Source organism: Silurus aristotelis (assembly GCF_946808225.1).
Source record: "Silurus aristotelis genome assembly, chromosome: 26".
Taxonomy (NCBI): domain Eukaryota; kingdom Metazoa; phylum Chordata; class Actinopteri; order Siluriformes; family Siluridae; genus Silurus; species Silurus aristotelis.
This window is the reverse complement of record NC_139599.1, coordinates 658,717-678,716: the sequence shown is the minus strand read 5'-3', so window position 1 is coordinate 678,716 and position 20,000 is coordinate 658,717. Positions and strand designations below refer to the sequence as shown.

General features: G+C 41.3%; 3 protein-coding genes across 10 annotated transcripts in view; 2 read left to right on the top strand and 1 right to left on the bottom strand.

Annotated features, from left to right (window-relative positions):
* Window positions 1-11,408, bottom strand: part of kif1ca (kinesin family member 1C, a) — an 18,827-nt gene extending 7,419 nt beyond the window's left edge. Inside the window, 17 exon segments of the mRNA XM_083531248.1 lie at window positions 81-160; window positions 387-462; window positions 608-687; window positions 811-956; window positions 1,147-1,261; window positions 1,263-1,296; window positions 1,392-1,470; window positions 1,604-1,682; window positions 1,867-1,932; window positions 2,136-2,213; window positions 2,631-2,742; window positions 3,288-3,466; window positions 3,571-3,636; window positions 4,265-4,444; window positions 4,785-4,861; window positions 6,857-6,989; window positions 10,867-11,408. Of these exon segments, the coding sequence (XP_083387374.1) occupies window positions 81-160; window positions 387-462; window positions 608-687; window positions 811-956; window positions 1,147-1,261; window positions 1,263-1,296; window positions 1,392-1,470; window positions 1,604-1,682; window positions 1,867-1,932; window positions 2,136-2,213; window positions 2,631-2,742; window positions 3,288-3,466; window positions 3,571-3,636; window positions 4,265-4,444; window positions 4,785-4,861; window positions 6,857-6,959 (1,550 nt within the window). The 5' untranslated portion in view covers window positions 6,960-6,989; window positions 10,867-11,408.
* A 1,640-nt stretch (window positions 11,409-13,048) lies between these two features.
* LOC310720611 (uncharacterized protein) lies at window positions 13,049-18,170 on the top strand. The gene is made up of 6 exons (XM_083531368.1): window positions 13,049-13,374; window positions 13,500-13,625; window positions 15,562-15,634; window positions 16,651-16,856; window positions 17,479-17,665; window positions 17,838-18,170. The coding sequence occupies exons 1-6, from the start codon at window positions 13,283-13,285 to the stop codon at window positions 18,039-18,041; spliced, it is 888 nt and encodes a 295-aa protein (XP_083387494.1). The 5' UTR covers window positions 13,049-13,282; the 3' UTR covers window positions 18,042-18,170.
* A 339-nt stretch (window positions 18,171-18,509) lies between these two features.
* tnfsf13 (TNF superfamily member 13) overlaps window positions 18,510-20,000 on the top strand; it is a 3,349-nt gene continuing 1,858 nt past the window's right edge. For 2 of the 8 annotated variants that reach the window (XM_083531374.1, XM_083531376.1), the window contains exons 1-2: window positions 18,512-18,884; window positions 19,558-19,639. In XM_083531374.1, the coding sequence (XP_083387500.1) occupies window positions 18,681-18,884; window positions 19,558-19,639 (286 nt within the window). In that variant the 5' untranslated portion in view covers window positions 18,512-18,680. Of the gene's footprint in view, window positions 18,889-19,557; window positions 19,640-20,000 lie in introns of all 8 variants that reach the window. The other 6 variants (XM_083531380.1, XM_083531379.1, XM_083531373.1 and 3 more) reach the window with 5 other exon arrangements.

The following is a 20,000-nucleotide window of genomic DNA, read 5'->3' as shown; positions in this document are numbered from 1 at the left end:
GTGTTTATGTAAAGGTACAAAGTGTTTGCTGGATGTCACTCGTGCTGTATAGACAGGATTCTGCACAGGTGACTTCATACCTGGTTATTCCATCTTTAATGTAATACAGCAGACATTCTGACATCAAAGGGTCTTCATTCAAGTTCACTAAATGTGGAGTCTGTAACACACAATATATAAATGGAAACAGGTACGTGTAATAAATTTATGTACGTGATCCTATTTAAAAACAGTAAATCTATATTTGCATCAAACAATGGATTTCTTAAACAAACAAACAAGGCGTGGCATGTTCAGGATAGATTTCCTAAAAGTAAAAGTGTTGGCACCACTGAGGCTGTTTCAAATAACACTGATGTAGTAAAGAGCATTGTTCATAAACTTACTTTTTTGGGAGAAAATACACCAACAGTCCCTCCGTCTTCTCTAATGGACACTCCCATTTCTGCCAGCAAGGATTCCCTGCGTGCACACACACACACAACCAAAACAAGCTGAAGGTCCATGTAAACATTATATTGTCCTGCAGTTCAGTGTGTATGACTACGTATGAGTGTATCTGTGTGTGTGTGTGTGTGTGTGTGTGTGTGTTCATGTTCTCTCCTACCTCTCTAATCTTATAGATTCAGTCTTGCGCAGTTTGTCTTCCCAGGTCTCATTCAGCTCAGCGATGATCTTTTCTGTCTCCTGAAAATAGAGAAAAAGAGTGAAGATGTGAGAGAAAGAGACAGATGGAGACAGACAGAGAGGAGCGGAAAAGAAAATAAGAAAGAGAGAGAGAATATCAAGAGAAACAAAAAAAACTGTTACCTTCAGTCTCTCCACAGCCTCTTCTTTGCTAATAGCTTTTACTGGGCTGGTGGGTTGGAGGTCCTCCATTGGTGCATCATGGGTAATCTGGGCATCAGGAACAGAAGACTGCTTGGGTACACCTGGACCTCCCACTGCAGATGTCCCTGACAGATTTATTATTGTTATTAAAATGTGTGCAAGTGTGTCGTGTGTACATGTATATATACCTGTGTGTATAAGAATATACGGTGTGTGTGTGTGTTTGCATCGGTCTGATTACAGTCCAAGTGCACATCCAAGGAGATGGGTAAGAGCATTTTTTTTTATATTTTACTGTGTGTGTGTTTGTGTTACCTGCAACAGGTATGAGGTCACTGAGACCCTGAGCCAGCAGCAGTTCTTTGAGACGTGACACTTCCTCTTTAAGTTCTCGGACCAGACGAGCATTTGGGTCTTCGTTAATGATAGCGGTTACAGCGGATCTGCTTCGCCCGGTCCGCATACCTGACACACACACACACACACACACAAAAAACCAACATAATATATATATATATCCTTATTGTTTGGAAGTGGGACTAAAAAGTGTGTGCGCGCACCTGAGTGTACTGAGGGTTTCCTCATAGTTGATGTCTGCAGGACTCAGAGCAGCGATCATGGCAGTACGAGAGTTTCCCCCTTTAACAAACAAAACATTCAAATCACATAAAGCTGCATGCAAACACACACACACACACACACACACACACACACACACACACACACACACACACACACACACACACACACACACACACACACACACACTTACCCAGGTTCTCTCTCAGTAGCCAGGTAAGTACTGAGTCTCTGTATGGTATGAAATCAGACTTTCTCTTTTTGGTGCTTTGCTGTTTAACACAGAAGAGAAACAATAACTAGAATTCAGATTTTATAATATCAAGTTGTTTTATTACTCACATCTTTAAAACACCTGTAATTAAATTCTATGTGCACAAATAAATAAGTGAAATAAAAACAAAAGCATGTATAAATATTTCCATCTACATGATAATGTGATACTGTGTGTCTCACCATTTCTGCCAGTGCTGAGATGACCTTGCCCAGTGTAGTGAGAGATTTGTTGATGTTTGCACCTTCCTTTTATAAAAAACAAACAAATCTAAATATAAGCATTTGTATAATGCTATTTAAAGCATTTATGTAAACTACAGTATATTAATTAATTCACCATGTTATAAGCTTCAATATCAACTTATAATAAAGTTCCAGAAAAGGGCAAAACAGAATATATTATAATATTATTTTATAATATAAAAAAAAAAAAAAAGCCCTGGTCTCACCTTTAACCTCATGCCTTTTGCTCCAGATGAATCGGCTCTTTCACTTCCTGCCAGGTCGACCAGGCTGATCTTACTCACCTGAACAACACATTTACACACTCAAAGCTTTAAAAATCTTAAAAGTAATTAACAGAAAGGCAAAAACAGTTAATACACCACTGTACAGTTGAATGCTTGAATCTGATTGGTCAGAATGTGTGCATTATTTCTGTACAACAGCATGAATATACTGTCGTTCTGACTGCAATCGTTCCACTGAATTCTTTATATCAGTGCACACGTTCTAAAGTCATAGAAATGTCTTGTTCACAGGGGACTCACAAAGCGGACGTCATACATAAACTATGATACCAATAGCAATAATAGGTGGCATTTTGGCAGATGCCAAAGAGAATATATGATGGAGAAATAGAGAATGACTGGTAAATCATAAGGAGGAATAGCGCTGCAGAGCACACAGTGGGGAAATTGTCATGCGTGATCGTTTGTACACACCTTCTCAGTGTTGAGGTTGGTAAACTGGTCGTGGCGTCTCTGTGTGAACAGGATGGTGAAGACGGCATGAGAGCGACTGCTCGTCTCGTTCATGTTGGTAGCAGCCACCGTCCTGGAAAAAGGTTTGTTTATATTTATAGTTTTTTGTATGTTTATGCTAATTATTTATTAATAATATTAATTAACCCTGCCATCAATAATTATTATTAAATAAAAAAAAGTGTGCATTAATACGCACATTATAATATATAACTGGTTTCTTCAAGGTGATGGCAGTAAAAGCTACTTAAATGTAAATAAGGATGTACATTTTGCCCATGAAGTAAAGGGGAAGAAGAAGGGGAGGAAAAAACAAAAACAAAACAAAAAAGTCAAGTAAATAAGTAAATAATAATACAGACAAAAATCTTTTTTTTTTTTTACAAACGTGCTAAAAAGGTTTAGTAACAGTTTTCTGGTGTGTGTTGGAGTGTGTTGGGTTTGGTTGCTTGTCAGCATGTGTGTTAGGAGAAAGAAGATTTTGGGGATCATTTTTAATTCTCAGATTGTGTAGCAAGTTTCTTTTGTAGTGCACTTTTTTGTAAAGCAGCTGATTTAATGTTTAAATAAATACATGTTATTAAAAAGGTACTGATTTTAAAAGATCTTTATCGATACCTTGCTTTGTTGCCGCAGTCCATCAGGTCGGCGATGTCGCTGTAGCTGGTGACGGCCATCTTGGACAAATCCTCTACGTAAGGACCCATGATGGGATGCTCTCTGACTCTCAGAGGACCTCTACACTTCGGGTTCAACAAATCCCTCACACGCTCACAGTAAATCTCCATGTACGACACCTGCACACGTGCGCACACACAATTGTACGTATTTACAGCACAGCGCTGCTGGGATTCTGGACTCTGATGAGTCAGGAGATGATTATTCTTCTATACAAACTTACCTCCACAGAGTAGGACAGATCAGGGTCGTCGTTTTCGGCGGTTCTTTTGAACAGGTCTTCACAGAGCTGGGAGAGAAATAAATAATTGAATTAGTATGCAAATTAGTTACCAAGTGAGGAATAAACAAGCAAGATGAGAAAATGAATATGCAAGTATTTATGTAGGTGAGCAAATGAGTGAGACATTGAGTAAGTAGTGCAGTAAACAAGTGATCAAGTAACCAAACAAGAAGTAAACAAACACACAGGTTAAAAAAAATGTTTAGTGTAGAACCATCCGCTTCATACTAAACTATTTAACACTTTGCTTAGAAGATTCTTCTAAATGTTCTCCACTCATCAATATCACGTTCTCATTCTGTCATGATGCAATCAAGCAAGTGAATAGTGAGTAATAAAGCAGGAATGCAAATAACTGAGTAAATATTCTAATTAGTATTTAGTAATTATTATTACTAATTAATAAAAAAGTAAGCAAGAGTGCAAACACAAAGAAGTGAGTGTGCACATATTCAAGTAATAAAGCAAATAAATAAACAATTAAGTGCAGATAGAGGTAAATAAGAGAGCAAGTAACTAACCACACACACACACACACACACACACACACACACACACACACACACACACACACACACACAGAGAGTTAAAGCCCAGCTCTGAGCGCTGATGTCTCCCAGGTTCCTCCCCTCACCTGTGGGATGATACCCTGCTGCTCAGGTTCCTGTTTGCCCATCATGGTGTAAGATTTTCCTGCTCCTGTCTGACCGTATGCGAAGATGCAGACGTTGTATCCTTCAAAGGCGTGAAGCAGCATTTCTTCACCGATGTCCAAATACACCTTCCTCTGAGACGCAAAGCATGGGTCCTCCTCCTAACATGAGAGAAATGATGTCACGATTAACCAGCATGACACTCAGAGTCAGAGAGAACATTCCTGTGTGTGTGTGTGTGTGTGTGTGTGTGTGTGTGTGTATCACTGCTAAAAAGAACATAAAACACGTGTGTATAAGAGTAAAGAATGCTGTTGGTGCACTCAAGCTGAAAGAGAGAAAGGGAGGGAGAGAGAGCGCAAGGGAGAGAGAGAGAGAGCGCAAGGGAGAGAGAGAGAGAGAGGGGAAGAGAGAGGAAGAGAGAGAGAGAGAGAGAGAGAGAGAGAGGGAGAGAGAGGGAGAGAGAGGGAGAGAGAGGGAGAGAGAGGGAGAGAGACTCACTGTGCTGTGTGACCAGTAGGAGTAATCGAAGGTGAAGCTCTTGGGTGTGTCTTTGGGCTGTTTGGGGTTGATGATGCCTGTAACACAAACAGTTAAACACTGACAAGTAAAGACAGAAATAAAGAGTTTTTACTATTTAATGTTGAGAGAGAAAACATTAGTGAGAACATGAGTGTCTGAGCAAGTGAACAAGAGAGATAGTCTTCAAATAAGTGAGTGAGTGAATAAACAGTTAGGAGAGTGAGCAAGTTAGGAAGGGAGCGAGTGAGGAAGAGAGTGAGAAAGAGAAGGGAGCGAGTGAGAAAGAGAAGGGAGCGAGTGAGGAAGAGAAGGGAGCGAGTGAGGAAGAGAAGGGAGCGAGTGAGGAAGAGAAGGGAGCGAGTGAGGAAGAGAAGGGAGCGAGTGAGGAAGAGAAGGGAGCGAGTGAGGAAGAGAAGGGAGCGAGTGAGGAAGAGAAGGGAGCGAGTGAGGAAGAGAAGGGAGCGAGTGAGGAAGAGAAGGGAGCGAGTGAGGAAGAGAAGGGAGCATGTGAGGAAGAGAAGGGAGCGAGTGAGGAAGAGAAGGGAGCGAGTGAGGAAGAGAGCGAGTGAGGAAGAGAGCGAGTGAGGAAGAGAGCGAGTGAGGAAGAGAAGGGAGCGAGTGAGGAAGAGAAGGGAGCGAGTGAGGAAGAGAAGGGAGCGAGTGAGGAAGAGAAGGGAGCGAGTGAGGAAGAGAAGGGAGCATGTGAGGAAGAGAAGGGAGCGAGTGAGGAAGAGAAGGGAGCGAGTGAGGAAGAGAAGGGAGCGAGTGAGGAAGAGAAGGGAGCGAGTGAGGAAGAGAAGGGAGCGAGTGAGGAAGAGAGCGAGTGAGTCAGTAAATAGTTGAAACAATGAGACGGCCCTTGAAACACATCCAAAGTGCATAAAGTTTCCCGCCTCTAAATTTTTTCCACTTTTCCTGGTGTTCAGCCATGTTTAAATACAGACAGAGGGAAGCACAGTGTGTGTGTGTGTGTGTGTGTGTGTGTGTGTGTGTGTGTGTGTGTGTGTGTGTGTGTGTGTGTGTAAGCCGGGCGAGAGGGCCCCCCGCCCCCACCTCTCTGTCTCACAGATTTCAGATCAGTCTTTGAATTCTCTTGTTTAACAGTGAAGGAGAGAAGAGAGGAAAAAAGGATTGCCTACAGGAAGAAGAGAATGAAGAGCAGAAGGGTAACAATGGTGCAGTCTGGGACTCTGGGCTCAACCACAGGACTGTATTTATACTGGGGGGGGGGCTTAAAACAAACAGAGTGCTGGCATTGTATGTTGTAAAGAGAGAGAGAGAGAGAGAGAGAGAGAGAGAGAGAGAGAGAGAGAGAGAGAGAGAGAGGAAGGAAAGGGGTGTGGGAAAAAAGTTGTAAGAAGAAGAGAAAATGGAGCAGTGAGGCAGGAACACATGGAAAAACGTTGGAAATGATGAGTAATAGGAAGAGACTGTAGCACAGTGCGGTTAGAAGCTTAGCATCAGCGCTAACACAGGACAGCTAGCATAACGGTGCCACTAATGCTAACAGAAAAGACAAGAGGGATGTACTACAGTTCCGAAAAGTTTAAATGTGGGTGGGGCTAAAACAGCACGGGACACTGATTGGCCAGGAGAGTTCACACACTACTGAACTGATGAACGTCTTTCGGAAATTAACGGAAAAGTTAAAATAAATAAAACACCTGAAATAAACTAAACCACTCTGAATGATACTAGGCTTATCTTTATGCTAAACCGACTCACACTCAAATCACTTATTAATTAACATAACATTAGAAATCGGTTAAAAAATATCTAATAGATGTAGAGATTAATCTCAATAAAAATACAAATAAATAAATACAGAAGACAAAAGCAATCATGAACAGGAGGGTGCGTTTAGTTTTGCACATGGGATAAAACATTTGAATAAATCAGTAAACACTTACGATTCTGTGGCTCCGAGACGCAGCGTGTGAGAGCAGCAGGATTGGGAGGATTAGCTCAGTATTGTTTAATGTGTGCACGCGTGTGTGTGTGTGTGTGTGTGTGTGTGTGTGTGTGTGTGTGTGTGTGTGTGTAAAACTCACAGGTGGACTTGTCCTGCATCTGGATCACACACTTTGCTGCACGGTTCGTCTCACGGTTGTTGAAGGGCCGCACGCGAACTGCCACCTTTACCGAAGACGCCATGGCAACCACTGGCCAATCAGCTCTGAGCACCTGCCGGAGGAAGATAGTGTGTTTAGAGCATCCTGATCTCGATATCTCTCTCTCTCTCTCTCTCTCACACACACACACACACACACACACACACACACACACACATCATATTCTAATGTACACACACTTTTGTTTCTGGTGTATTTTGTGACGCTGCTGTTGAAACGACACATTTCTGAAACAGAAGCTCTGAGATCATAAACCAACAGAAGCCCAGAATAAGAGAAAAGACTGAAACGGGCTTGAACATTATATTTTCCTTTTGCTCCTTTTTCCGTTTTCTCCTAATAGGTGTGGCCCTGTGTGTGTTGTGTGTGTGTGTGTTGTGTTGTGTGTGTGTGTGTGTGTGTGTGTGTGTGTGTGTGTGTGTGTTTGTTTAACAGGTGTTTCCTTTATCAGGATGAATATTCTGGCAGGCAGCCAAGTCACACTTCAACAGAGGATAAATGAAAACCCATCATTATAGCAAAATATGTACAGATATGGCACAAGAGAGAGAGGAAATGGGAGAGAGGAAATGGGAGAGAAAGAGAGGTGAGTAAAAAAAAAAAAAAAAAGAGTTAGTTAAACAAGGGGAAGAGAGGGACAGAGATGGGTGAGAATGACCGAGAGAGTGAGAGAGAGTAAGAAAGGACAGATAGGGATAGATAGAAAGCAAGGGAAAGAAAGAGATGGTAGAACAAGGGGAAGAGAAAGAGAGAAAGGTAAAGTGAGAGGTGGTTGAGTGAGAGGAAAAAGTGAGAGATGTGTGGAGTCATGTGTGGCATTTTGCACCCTTGCGATGTTCTCTTTCTGTGTGTGTGTGTGTGTGTGTGTGTGTGTGTGATGAAGATATTAATTAGATGTTTTGGGCAGCCGGACCCTGAGCCCCTCCTCAGTAAATCCTGTACAGTGTATTTCAGGCATAGCTGCTTTGGTATGAGAGAACAGGGTGGGCTGCTGAGGAATGTGTTTTAAGGGTGTGTGTGTGTGTGTGTAAGTATCTATAGCGAACAAAGTAGACAACAACAACAAGATCTACACATATCAATGTCGGTCAGAGAAAGAGAAACACACACACACACACCCCTCTCAGTGACACACAGACTGCATGGTGAACATAGCTGACATTACACACATTTCACTGCCAATTTCAAAACATGCTCAAGCTCACGCAATTACTGTGCAGTCTATTCTCTCTCTCTATCCCTCCATCATGACTGCATTCTCTCTCTGACACTCACACACACACACACACACACACACACACACACAAGTATGAAAGCTATACATGCAAAAAGACATTAATACAGCAGGTATAAACAGGCCACTCTTGTGTACGATTTTGAGTGTCTCTGTTCTCTACAGCAGAGAGACAGAATGTGTGTGTGTGTGTGTGTGTGTGTGTGTGTGTGTGTGTACGATTAAAGATACGTTAAGCTTTTCAGGAATAAAATAAAGCCTCTTTATTCCCCTGATAAAGACGTTAATCCCTTAAGTCAGACTTATGTTACAACACATGAACAGGAAATGTAACTAAAAACTCATAAAAAGTCTAAAGTTTAACATATGACTAAGAAAAGCAGTAATGGCTGGAAAATATGCAGTGGTGTAAGAGAAATAATACACTGACATGCTGGTAGAGGGGAAATTGTGTTGTTGTTTATTTTCCTATAAGCGAATGCCCCCGAGTGTTTTATAGCAGACTTCTGCTCTTGGACCTGACCAAACTTGCCTTATCTGTGGTGCGGACAAAAACAAGACTGTTAGCAAAGAACGTGCGTGCGTGCGTGCGTGCGTGCGTGCGTGCGTGCCTGTGTGTGTGTGTGTGTGTGTGTGAGTGAGTGAGTGAGTGAGATTAAATGATAGTTGCCCATTTATAATTTTACAGTGAACTGGGAGATGAGAGAGAAAATAGGGAGGGGATGAGATCAGCTCGAGGTCAACACTAACATTTTAGGAATGTTAAGGTGGAGTTTATACATCAGAAAATAACAGAAAGGAAGCAGCAAGAAAGATCGAAAAAAAAAGATGTGGACAACCAACCATAAGATCCGAGTGTGCTAGTTTTTTTTTAACATCCCTAGATTTTATGGAGATTTATTCAGCCAGAGAGGTGTTAATAAAGTCAGGTACTGATGTAGGTGAGATGAGGAGGCCTGGGGTGGAGGCAGTGAGCAGAACTGGGAGCAGAACTGGGAGCAGAACTGGGAGCAGAACTGGGAGCAGAACTGGGAGCAGAACTGGGAGCAGAACTGGGAGCAGAACTCAATCTTCTTGAAATTGGTTTTGTGCACAGGGGCAAAAGGTTTGGGTCTCCTAGTTCATGTGAGGAAAAAGGCTGCGATTCACGTCGCTCAACCCTAACCCTTTTATTTTAGAATTTTCTCAAATGTTTGTGAGGAAAAGAAATGATCTTTGAATATTTTTTGCCAAACTGTGCAAAACAGACTCATTTGATTAGTTAGAGTCGATTCAGAGTTCACTCAAACTCTAAGTGTGTTCTCATCTCAGGTGGTTCTGTACACACACACAGAACACACATGCGCTGAACACACACATCGTAAGATCATAATACTGAGTGTGGTACCAGGAAGAGAAAAAAAATGTTAGATTAGACTAAAAACGTTTAAACAGAATTGAAAAAGGTAGAAAGAATTAAAATAAATGAGAGAGAGGGAGAAATGAGAGACCTGGTGAGTACTGTAAACCTCAGGAATGTGTGTGTGTGTGTGTGTGTGTGTGTGTGTGTGTGTGTGTGTGTGTGTGTGTGTGTGTGTGTGTGTGTGAGAGATCCTCCTGCCCTGTAATGAGGCACAGCAGACAGTAAATTCTGCCAAAACGCCTGAAGGGAAACACAGGTTCAACACGGAGCAGAGAAAATATTACCACCTGCAAAAAAGAAGAAAGAAAAAAGGGGGGACAGAGAGAGAGAGAAGGATAGAAGAGAAAAGAGGGGTAAAAAAAGATGGAGAAAAAGAGAGGTAGATAAAGGGGGAGAGAAGGAAAAGGTGAGAGAGGGAGGGAGGGAGAAAGGCAGAGCGAAAGAGTGAAAAATGGAGGTTATGGGGAACAAAAGAAGGAAATTTATAAATGAGTAAAATGCAGAAATGTAAGAGAAAATAAACAAGTAAAAAGTGTAAAGAAAACAAAGAGAAGATGATGTAAGGACAAGCAAAAAAAATGGAGAAAGAAGAAGAAAATGGAAGAAAAAGAAAAAGGTGGCAGAGATTACAGGTGGTGAAAAAAAATAGGAAAAATAGATGGGATAAGGGAAACTGAAAGGAAAACACAAGATGACAAGAAAATGCAGAGCCGGAGAAAGATAAAGAGGGAGGGATAGAATAATAAGAAGAAAAATGAAAAAAATACAGAGAAAGAGAAGAAAACTGACACTGGACAAAGACAGAGACAGACAGACAGACAGACAGACAGACAGACACACACACACACACACACACACACACACACACACACACACACACACACACACACACACACACAAACAAACAGTCAGGGGTGTATTCACACACATGTGGCAGCTGATCGGGAGTGTGTGTGTGTGTGTGCATCCCATTTCTCCTTCTATTCTTCAAAGAAAAACAGCAGTTTTCACACTGAATCAACTTCACCTCTGACTCACTCACATGATTCGTGACTCACGAGTCGATACCGTGTCTCGGGTTATAATTTAAAGCATCAGTAAGCAAAAACAGGGAGATAAAATATCAATATACAAATATTACACAATCACACACAGTCTCTCTTACAAAATGTATATCAGGGTTTATGAGGTACTGAATGTATATTTGTGACATTTTTTCAAGACAAAGATAAAAGATGAATCATTTTAAAATAAGTCTGGTCATATTATAGAAGGTAAAAGTCATTAACTTACCACAAAAAGTTCGGGAAAAATTTAAGAAAAACCGAGTCTTCAGACTAGCCGCACCTGTTTAGCATGCTAATCACCGGCTGTTCACAAACACCGCGGAGACCAAAAGAAAACTTTTGGGCGCAAAATCCTTCCTAAAGTGTGAATAGTTTCCCGGTTTGTCCCCGATGCGGATTAAATCCCGGAAAATAAAGTTTTATTTCTTCGATGATGTCACTTTTTTGCGCCCTGTTAGCCCCTTAGCATCGAGACGTCAAACTCCAGACTTTTCCCAAATCACGTCAGAACCTATTCCCTAATAAAGGCGCTGGTAGAGGAGTAAAAGTGGCCCAGGAGGACAGTTTAGTAGTTTAAAGTAAGATTATGTTCCCTCTAAAGTACCTGAGGACAGAAGGAAACCCTCAGAAAACCGATGAGACGCTAAAACAAAAAGAAAACAAAAAAAAAAAAAAGAAAAAGAAAAAAAAAAGTGACCGGTAAAAGTTCGGCCTCGCGTGCGGCCCGGGATCCGCTCTCCGTCTCGCGCGATCAGGGTGGGCAATCCTGTTACACCGGGTTGCCAGATTGCACAGAAACGGGTCATAAGTGTTGCCAGATTTGTACGCTTTACTCTGAAGCACTTTTAAAACTCAACACTGTGTGTGTGTGTGTGTGTGTGTGTGTGTGTGTGTGTGTGTGTGTGTGTGTGTGTGTGTGTGTGTGTATATATATATATATATATATATATATATATATATATATATATATATATATATATATATATATATATATACATGAAAATGAGTGAGAAAATGAGAAAAAGAATGTGTATGGAGTGAGAGAATGAGAAAAAAATACATTCTAAATGTATAATATGAGCCTAGTGTTATAACTGAACATTTTTATTACGTAAATATATACGTAATAAATAAGTGACTACAAACCAAACCCCTAACACTGACTCCACACTGGGATGGGATGAGTAAAGAAAGAAATAAAGAATTAAAACTGAGAAATTGAGAAGAAATGGTGGTCGTCTGATCCGGTATGAAATGTAGTTTTGTGATCTGCATATTCGATTTGGCACATGTTTTACGCTGGATGTCCTTCACAACACAACCCTCCACATTTATCCGGGCTTGAGACCAGCACTAAGAGTGCACTGGCTTGTGCAACACTAATAACTGGGTTAGAAATTGAGAAGAAATACAAGATTAAAAAATGATAAAGAGAGAGATAATGAAAAAAGGAGTGAGAGAATGTGAAAAGGAAATTCTATATTAATAATACAAGTTTACTGTTATATTTGAACATTTTGTTATGTAACTAAAATGAGAGATTGTTTACACTCCAGACAGGACTGGTGTGATGTGGCTGATGCCAAGCTCTGATTTACACTCCATATATGATTTTGTGTGCCAAAGCAGTGGTAGGACCATTCTTCATATTCCTGCTATGTATCTTTCATACATCTGTACGATTTAAAAGATATTCACTAGACATCACGTCAAAGTCGAACACGCCTGTCTGTCAGGTGTCTGAGTCGAACTGTCTTATGTTTAGACATTAGTGATAAAATAGAAATTTACAAATAGTAGAAACCATATAATATACTATATACAGCAGTACAGTCAGGTGGGAATCTGAGAATTGACATTAATATAAAATAATAATATACTTTTCTCTGTAAATGATGATTGAATATACAGGTGGGAACTTAAGTTACTGTGCATAAGGAGCACCAGCAAGTTGAAATATTATTAAAAAGAGAAAATGAAAGTAGCATCAGATAGACAATGTGAGAATGTAGATTAAGGTTTATTGATGTGATCTTAACAGAAGTTATCACACAGGAATGCTCAAACTCAAAGTCATCGCACTTTAAAATCGCTGCAGATCCTGGAAGTAAAAATTCACGTTACATCCAATACAATGATCTCATAACAATAACCATAAATTTAATTATTATAAATATTTCACAAAGAAAATATTTAAAAAGAAAATGAGAAGAAATCAAGGAATTAAACTTGTGTATAAATTCAACATACATTTTAGTAATAAAAAAAAAAATACACATGATTTACAGAAGTTTATTTTATTGTAAAAAGTCATCTGTTTAAAATAAAGTCATTTTAAAGATTGGTAAAAAAAAACAGATAAGGATGAATAACAGGTAGAATAGCTGAGCCTTACTGCGCATGCGTACCAGCTCGCGCCCAAACCGGAAATCAGTTCGGCTAAATAGAGAAAAATCTCGAAATCTTCATTAGAGAGCAGATAATAAAGTTTAGCGGTTATTAATTTGAATTATTTCAGATCTATTTCGGATTATAGAAACTAAACTACATTTATATACATAAATATTAAATATTAAATTAGCTAAAGCGCGCGCTAGCTCTTCAGCAGCCATTTAGAATAAAGATTAGCTTAGCATAGCTCAATGTGGCAGCAGTGGAACACACACGGCCTCCAGGTGCATCAAACCGAAGCGACTGATACAACACAAAGCGGACAATTTCTCAGTTTTGCAAAGTAAGCCTATGTAAATATATATTTATATTTTATCGTAACATTATTATTGTCGGTTATTGATAACTAAGAAGGTGATGAATAAATGCCGGTGAGTGTAATTAGCCGGTGTGTGCTGCCCCCTGCAGGCGGTCGCGGGAAGTGCACCGGCGCTCTGCTGTTCCGCTGTGTCTCCCTGCTCGAGATCTTCATTTCTCTCCGTCAGTCCATCAGTGTGGTGATGAGTTTTGGGAGAAGGTCCACAGATACCCAAGGTGATCCTACATAATTATACAAAAACCACCCATGTGTCTGAAGAAGCTCCAGTATTTGCACAGTCACGTGACATTGTTGAATTACAGTTTTGCTCAGTAGCTTTGGAGCGTTTCTCCTATCAGAAATGAGATTCTTAAAACTACTTGTTTAACATCATAAAAACACTTTGTTGCTTTGAACAAATTGCGAATGATTTGGTTCATTTATTAAACGTTTAATAGGATTTGTAGCGATTGTCCAGGCAGAGGAACCGAGCTGGGAAGGATGTGCTGCAAGTTAGAGTAATAAAGGATGGAGAGGGAAATGTGTTGACTAGTGAGGAGAGTGTGTTGAGAAGATGGAGGGAGGATTTTGAGCAGCTGATAAATGAGGAAAATGAAAGAGAGAGAAGGTTGGATGGTGTGGAGTTGGTAAAGCAGGATGTAGATAGGATTATTAAGGAGAAAGTGAGAGCAGCGATTAAGAGGATGAAGAGTGGAAAGTCGGTTGGACCAGATGACATACCGGTAGAAGCGTGGAGATGTTTAGGAGAGATGCAGTGGAGTTTTTAACCAGATTGTTTAACAGGATTCTGGAAGGGGAGAGGATGCCTGAGGAATGGAGAAGGAGTGTGCTGGTACCGATCTTTAAACATAAGGGAGATGTGCAGACCTGCAGTAACTACAGGGGAATTAAGTTGATCAGTCACACCATGAAGTTATGGGAAAGAGTAGTGGAAGCCAGGCTGAGAGAAGAGGTGACCATCTGTGAGCAACAGTATGGTTTCATGCCGAGGAAGAGCATCACAGATGCCTTATTTGCTTTGAGGATGTTGATGGAGAAGTATAGAGAAGGACAGAAGGAGTTACATTGTGTATTTGTGGATTTAGAGAAAGCGTACGACAGGGTGCCGAGAGAGGAGTTGTGGTATTGTATGAGGAAGTCTGGTGTGTCAGAGAAGTATGTGAGGGTGGTGCAGGACATGTATGAGGACAGTGTGACAGCAGTGAAGTGTGCAGTAGGAACGACAGACTGGTTCAAGGTGGAGGTTGGACTGCATCAAGGATCGGCGCTGAGCCCTTTCCTGTTTGCAGTGGTGATGGACAGGTTGAAGGACGAGGTCAGACAGGAGTCTCCCTGGACTATGATGTTTGTGGATGATATTGTGATTTGTGGTGAGATTAGGGAGCAGGTGGAGAAGATCCTGGAGAGGTGGAGGTACACGCTGGAGAGAAGGGGAATGAAAGTCAGTAGGAGTAAGACAGAGTACATGTGTGTGAATGAGAGGGAGGCCAGTGGAGTGATGCGGTTGCAGGGAGAAGAGGTGGAGAAGGTGGAGGAGTTCAGGTACCTGGGGTCAACAGTGCAAAGTAATGGAGAGTGTGTTAGAGAAGTGAAGAAAAGAGTGCAGGCAGGGTGGAGTGGGTGGAGAAGAGTGATAGCAGGAGTGATTTGTGATAGAAGAGTATCTGTGAGAGTGAAAGGGAAAGTTTATAGGACTGTGGTGAGACCTGAGATGTTGTATGGATTAGAGACAGTGGCATTGAGTAAAAGACAGGAGGTGGAGCTGGAGGTAGCAGAGCTGAAGATGTTGAGATGTTCGTTGGGAGTGACGACGATGGACAGGATTAGAAATGAGTTTATTAGAGGGACAGCACATGTAGGACGTTTTGGAGACACCGTGAGGGAGGCGAGATTGAGATGGTTTGGACATGTGCAGAGGAGGGACATGGGGTATATCAGTAGGAGAATGCTGAGGATGCTGAGACTGAACACTGTGAGACTGAACACTTATAAGAGCTCTAGATTTAACTAAACTTTTTTACAGAGTGCAAACCCTTAATGGATTTTGTCAGGTTTTGATATTTTAAGGATGAAATGGAGGAGAAAGAATCATACAGGTGTGTGTTTCATTCGTGTGAAATATTTGGAGTGTATGTTTTTTGTTTATTTCAGCGAGAAGGCAGCGTGTTACGATTTGTACTGCGAAGATGCGTTTAAAATGTTCTCCAGAGAACCTGCTGAGATGGTCAGGACAGATCTTCATTTATTTCTTCATATGAAAGCAATTTAATTCAGGGGCCCCCAAATGTTTTTTTCTGTTAGGGCCACGTAATATTTCCTTTCTTTAACGGGGGTCTGTAACAGAAAAGGTCACGGGCCGGAGTCACTAGCAGTGTTATTGTGGAGATTGTATTATGATTTTAAATGTATTTATTTTACCCCCTAATGCTGGATTAGTTTATTATTTTGTTCTGCACCGTACAGATAAATGAGCATCACATATAAATCACCTATTAAAAGAACATTATTACTTTCATAATGAAATTTTTTCATATTCACTGCTTTTGAAATCAGAACATTTAAATACTTATGCACATGCGTGTGGTTGGAGGAAGAATCTCACAAATACTTTGAGCGATAGTGGATTTTACTGATACCGCTAGTTTGGATCGTACTCACCAATAACCGATTAATCAACCGATAGTTTTTAAAATGGATACTGGATTAAAAACAAACATGCTGAAGGAAAAATACATAGGGATAAATTCATTAATAAATAAAATTATATCATTAAGAAATAATAAATATAATACAGCACTCTCCGTGCAGCATGCAGTCTCACATAAAAATAAAAAGCATGTGGCGTCAGTGATTCACCTCTAGAGGCCGCTCTCGTTATGACGGCAGACCGGAAGCCGGAAAAACTATGGGTATGGATTTTTGTTCCAGAGATCAACTATCGGTGCCTCGATTTCTATTAATAACTAAAAGACATTTTAGTTTGAAAGCCGATCGGTAATATCAAATACAGAAATGATACGATTAAAAGATATATTTTAAATCACAGTCTCTGCCATTATTCTGAGGGTCGTCTTACATTTAGGAGCCGTAGTTTGGAGACCCCTGATTCAATTTATTAACCTAAATACAATGTACAGGTGATAGGATGAGCCAGGATCTGTGTCTGTGTGTGTGTGTGTGTGTGTGTGTGTGTGTGTGTGTGTGTGTGTGTGTGTGTGTGTGTGTGTGAGACAAATACAGGTGTGTACAGGAGGGAGAGGGGTGAAAGGAGTGAGAGGAGTGAGGGAGGAGAACCTCTCCGTGTACACACTTCCATCTCCAACTCAGCTGATGGGCAGAAGAAAGAAGGGAGGACGAGTGCAGAGAGGAGACACAGCACAGAGACAAGCAGCTGCAGTGATGCAGCACATTGGGGACCTGCGGAGAAAACAGAGTGCCATAGAGGAGTAAGAGAGAGGAAGAGAGAGGAAGAGAGAGAGGGAGGGGGGGGAGAGAGAGAGAGAATGGGAGGGGGAGTGGGATAGAGGGGGAGTGGGACACAGAAAAAGAGAGAGAGAGAGAGAGAGAGTGAGAGAGAGAGAGAGAGATTAAAAGTTACCGGAGGACAGTAAAGAAAAAAGAGGAAGTCAGACAGGAAGGAAGGTTATGCTGATAAACAGATGTCTAGAAAGACAGTCATGTAGACGGAAAGACAAAAAAAGTGAGATAGATAGAGTGATAGCAGAAGAGACAGAAAGACACAGACAGAGCGATTTACTAGAAAGAGATGGAGAAACAGATTGGGGGTACAGAGAGAACACAGAGAGAAAAGTGTAAAAAATTATGATGTGATGATTAAAATGGAGATAATGATGGTGTTTTTAATGGGGATGATGAAGATAATGGTGGTCATGATAACAGTGATGGTGTTGATGATGGTGATGATGTTTATGAGGATGATGATAATAATGTTGTGGGTGATGGTGTTGATGGTGATGAAGATGATAAAGGTGGTGATGATGGTGATCTTGATGATGGTGTTAATAATGGTGCTGGTGATGATGATGGTGTCGATGATGTTTGTCACAGGATGAAGAAGGAGAAGTGGTGGGGTTCGACACTGCATAACACTCCAGAAAACAGCTGCTCTGTAGACGTTGGGAATCTGACTCCTCCTGAGACTCAGTGGAGTTTGAACCTGTCTCCGTCTCATACAGACACTCAGTACACTGCTCCGAGTCGAACACACCTGAACCCCAGCAGCGTTACTCCACAGGTACAGCGCTTACAGCAGCAGGTGCAGTTTAATCTGAGGACAGAGATCTCCCATAATCACCTTGTCAACTTTCACAGCAGGAAAATAAATTTATTTGTTTTCAGTTTGTTAACGACCCCTCACTAACGACCCCTCACTAACGATAATTGATGTGAGGTGTTGATGTGTTCAGGTGTTTGGTGGCTATAAGGAGATAATGGATCTTGCTCCTGGTGGAAACCCCATGATGTCGTTTGTGGTGACAGGAACAGCACACAGAGAGGCTCAGAGGAACTGGGACACGTCCCCTCTGGACACACCTCCTCTGGAGATGTCTTATCTAGACACACCGTATCTGTCTCACACTCAATTCTGGGGTTTCCCTTCTGTTATCTAGGATTTACATTTTTTATGATATATTTATCGTTCCTGTTCTTTTCCTTCTGATTAGTTATTTTTAGTATTTCCTGTTTGTCCTACACACTTTATTACCATCCATATACAGCACATTAGATTTTATTCAACATGTTTTTTTCCTTTTTATGATGAAATGTTATTGAATAAAATAATAATTCAGTTTGTTGTTATATTATCTTATAAATATCTGTACACACAGGTTTATCTTCAGACATGTTCTTTTGTATGTTATAAATAAATGTATGAATCAAAATAAAAGTATATTTACAGTAGTCGATTAACTGGTGATGACGTCATACTCGTGAGTGTAATTAAGGGCCGGGTTAATAATTGCTGTGTTGGTTGTGCGGCACAAGCGCGCTTTATTGCGGGCGGAGAACCGGTGAGTAAGCAGCAGCAGCAGCAGGAGCAGGAGCAGGAGAAGGAACAGCAGCAGGAGAAGAAACAGCAGCAGCAGCAGCAGGAACAGCAGCAGGAGAAGAAACAGGAGCAGGAGCAGCAGTCCACTCCCACACGGACACTAAGGACATTCCGAAAGTGAAAGTCAGCGCTCAGAGGCGTTAAAGGAAAAAATGACATTTCCTCAGAACAGAAGTTTTGCAGAAGTTTGATGGTGTAAATGAAATGTCCTGCCGTTTCCGCTAAGCACGCGCAGCTGTGTGACGGAGGAGTCATGCTGAAGTGGAGTGTGTTGGTGTATATGCTCGGGGTGATGGCGGCTCTGCTCCACCTGCATTACACGCACAGGCGGATGCTGACGGAGCTGCAGAGCGTCAGGACCGAGTGCAGCAACTTCTACTGCTACTACTACTGCTGCTCAGGGGTGGGTGAGTGGAGAAGTCTGTCTGTCTGTCTGTCTGTCTCTTACTCTGTCTGTCTGTCTGCGTGTAGGCTTGTGGGTCTGTCAGATCATCCTTCTGTCTGTCTAACACACGTACTCAGACAAGACAGGCAGCCTTTCATCTCTCTGTCTGTCTGTATGTTGGCTAATATATGTCTGTCATTCTATATGTGTCTGCTGGCCTATATGTCTGTCTGTTAGACTATGTTTCTGTCTGTCTGTCAGCCTTTCTGTCTCTTTTTCAGTTTGCCTCTGACTGTGTCTTGTCTGTCTCTTAGCTCTTAGTCTGTGTGTCCGTATGTCTGTTAGTCGGCATGTCACTTCCTTTCTGTCAACCTGTCCGTGTGTCTGTGTGTCTGTCAGTTACCTGCTTTTTAAGGCACACATTTATCCAGTTTTGTAGAAACTGGTTTATTTAATCTCCACCCAAATTAGTTTTTTTTTTTTTTTTTTTTTTTTAGATTGAACATGTAACAGCCAGTGATGACATTGAACGAATCACGCCCTTTCTCACGCTACAAAAGTGCATGCAAATGTATTATCCTGAAATCAGGTGATCAGGAGTTTTTGGTGTCCATATAAACACACTGTGTGTGTGTGTGTGTGTGTGTGTGTGTGTGTGTGTGTGTGTGTGTGTGTGTGTGTGTGTGTTCAGATGTCAGTGACATTGACGTGTGGAGGCAGCAGGTCGAAGCGGGACGTCTCCTCACAGAGTAAACCAAGACGGAAGAGACAGAGTGAGTTTAATACTGACTTACACACTTACTGCAGGACTGTGGATGTAGAACCGCACACAGATGTGCAGTGTGTTCATCTGGATGTGTTCAAGATTCTGCACTTCTTCATTCAACCACTTTAATCTTTCTCTGAGTGTACAAGGATACTGTCTGCTTGTCTGTCTGACTGTCTGTCTGTCTGATTGTCTCACCACAGTACATGAAATTCAGTGTCAAAAGATGTTGTTCATCCCTCTTTTTTCCTTTCTCTCTCTCTCTCTCTCTCTCTCTCCCCCTTCCTGCCTCTCTTTCTCCCCCTCTCCATCTTTCTGCCTAGTTCAATTCCTCTCTTTCTCTCTCTGTTTGACTCTCTCTTACTTTC

Bases quoted from the DNA above. Each gene is read 5' to 3' on its own strand.
- LOC310720611 (XM_083531368.1), top strand. From the start codon at position 13,283: ATGTGGCAGCAGTGGAACACACACGGCCTCCAGGTGCATCAAACCGAA. The intron at 13,626-15,561 runs GTGATCCTACAT...TGTTTATTTCAG, and splicing joins AAGGTCCACAGATACCCAAG to CGAGAAGGCAGCGTGTTACG. The intron at 16,857-17,478 runs GTAAGAGAGAGG...TGTTTGTCACAG, and splicing joins AAACAGAGTGCCATAGAGGA to GATGAAGAAGGAGAAGTGGT.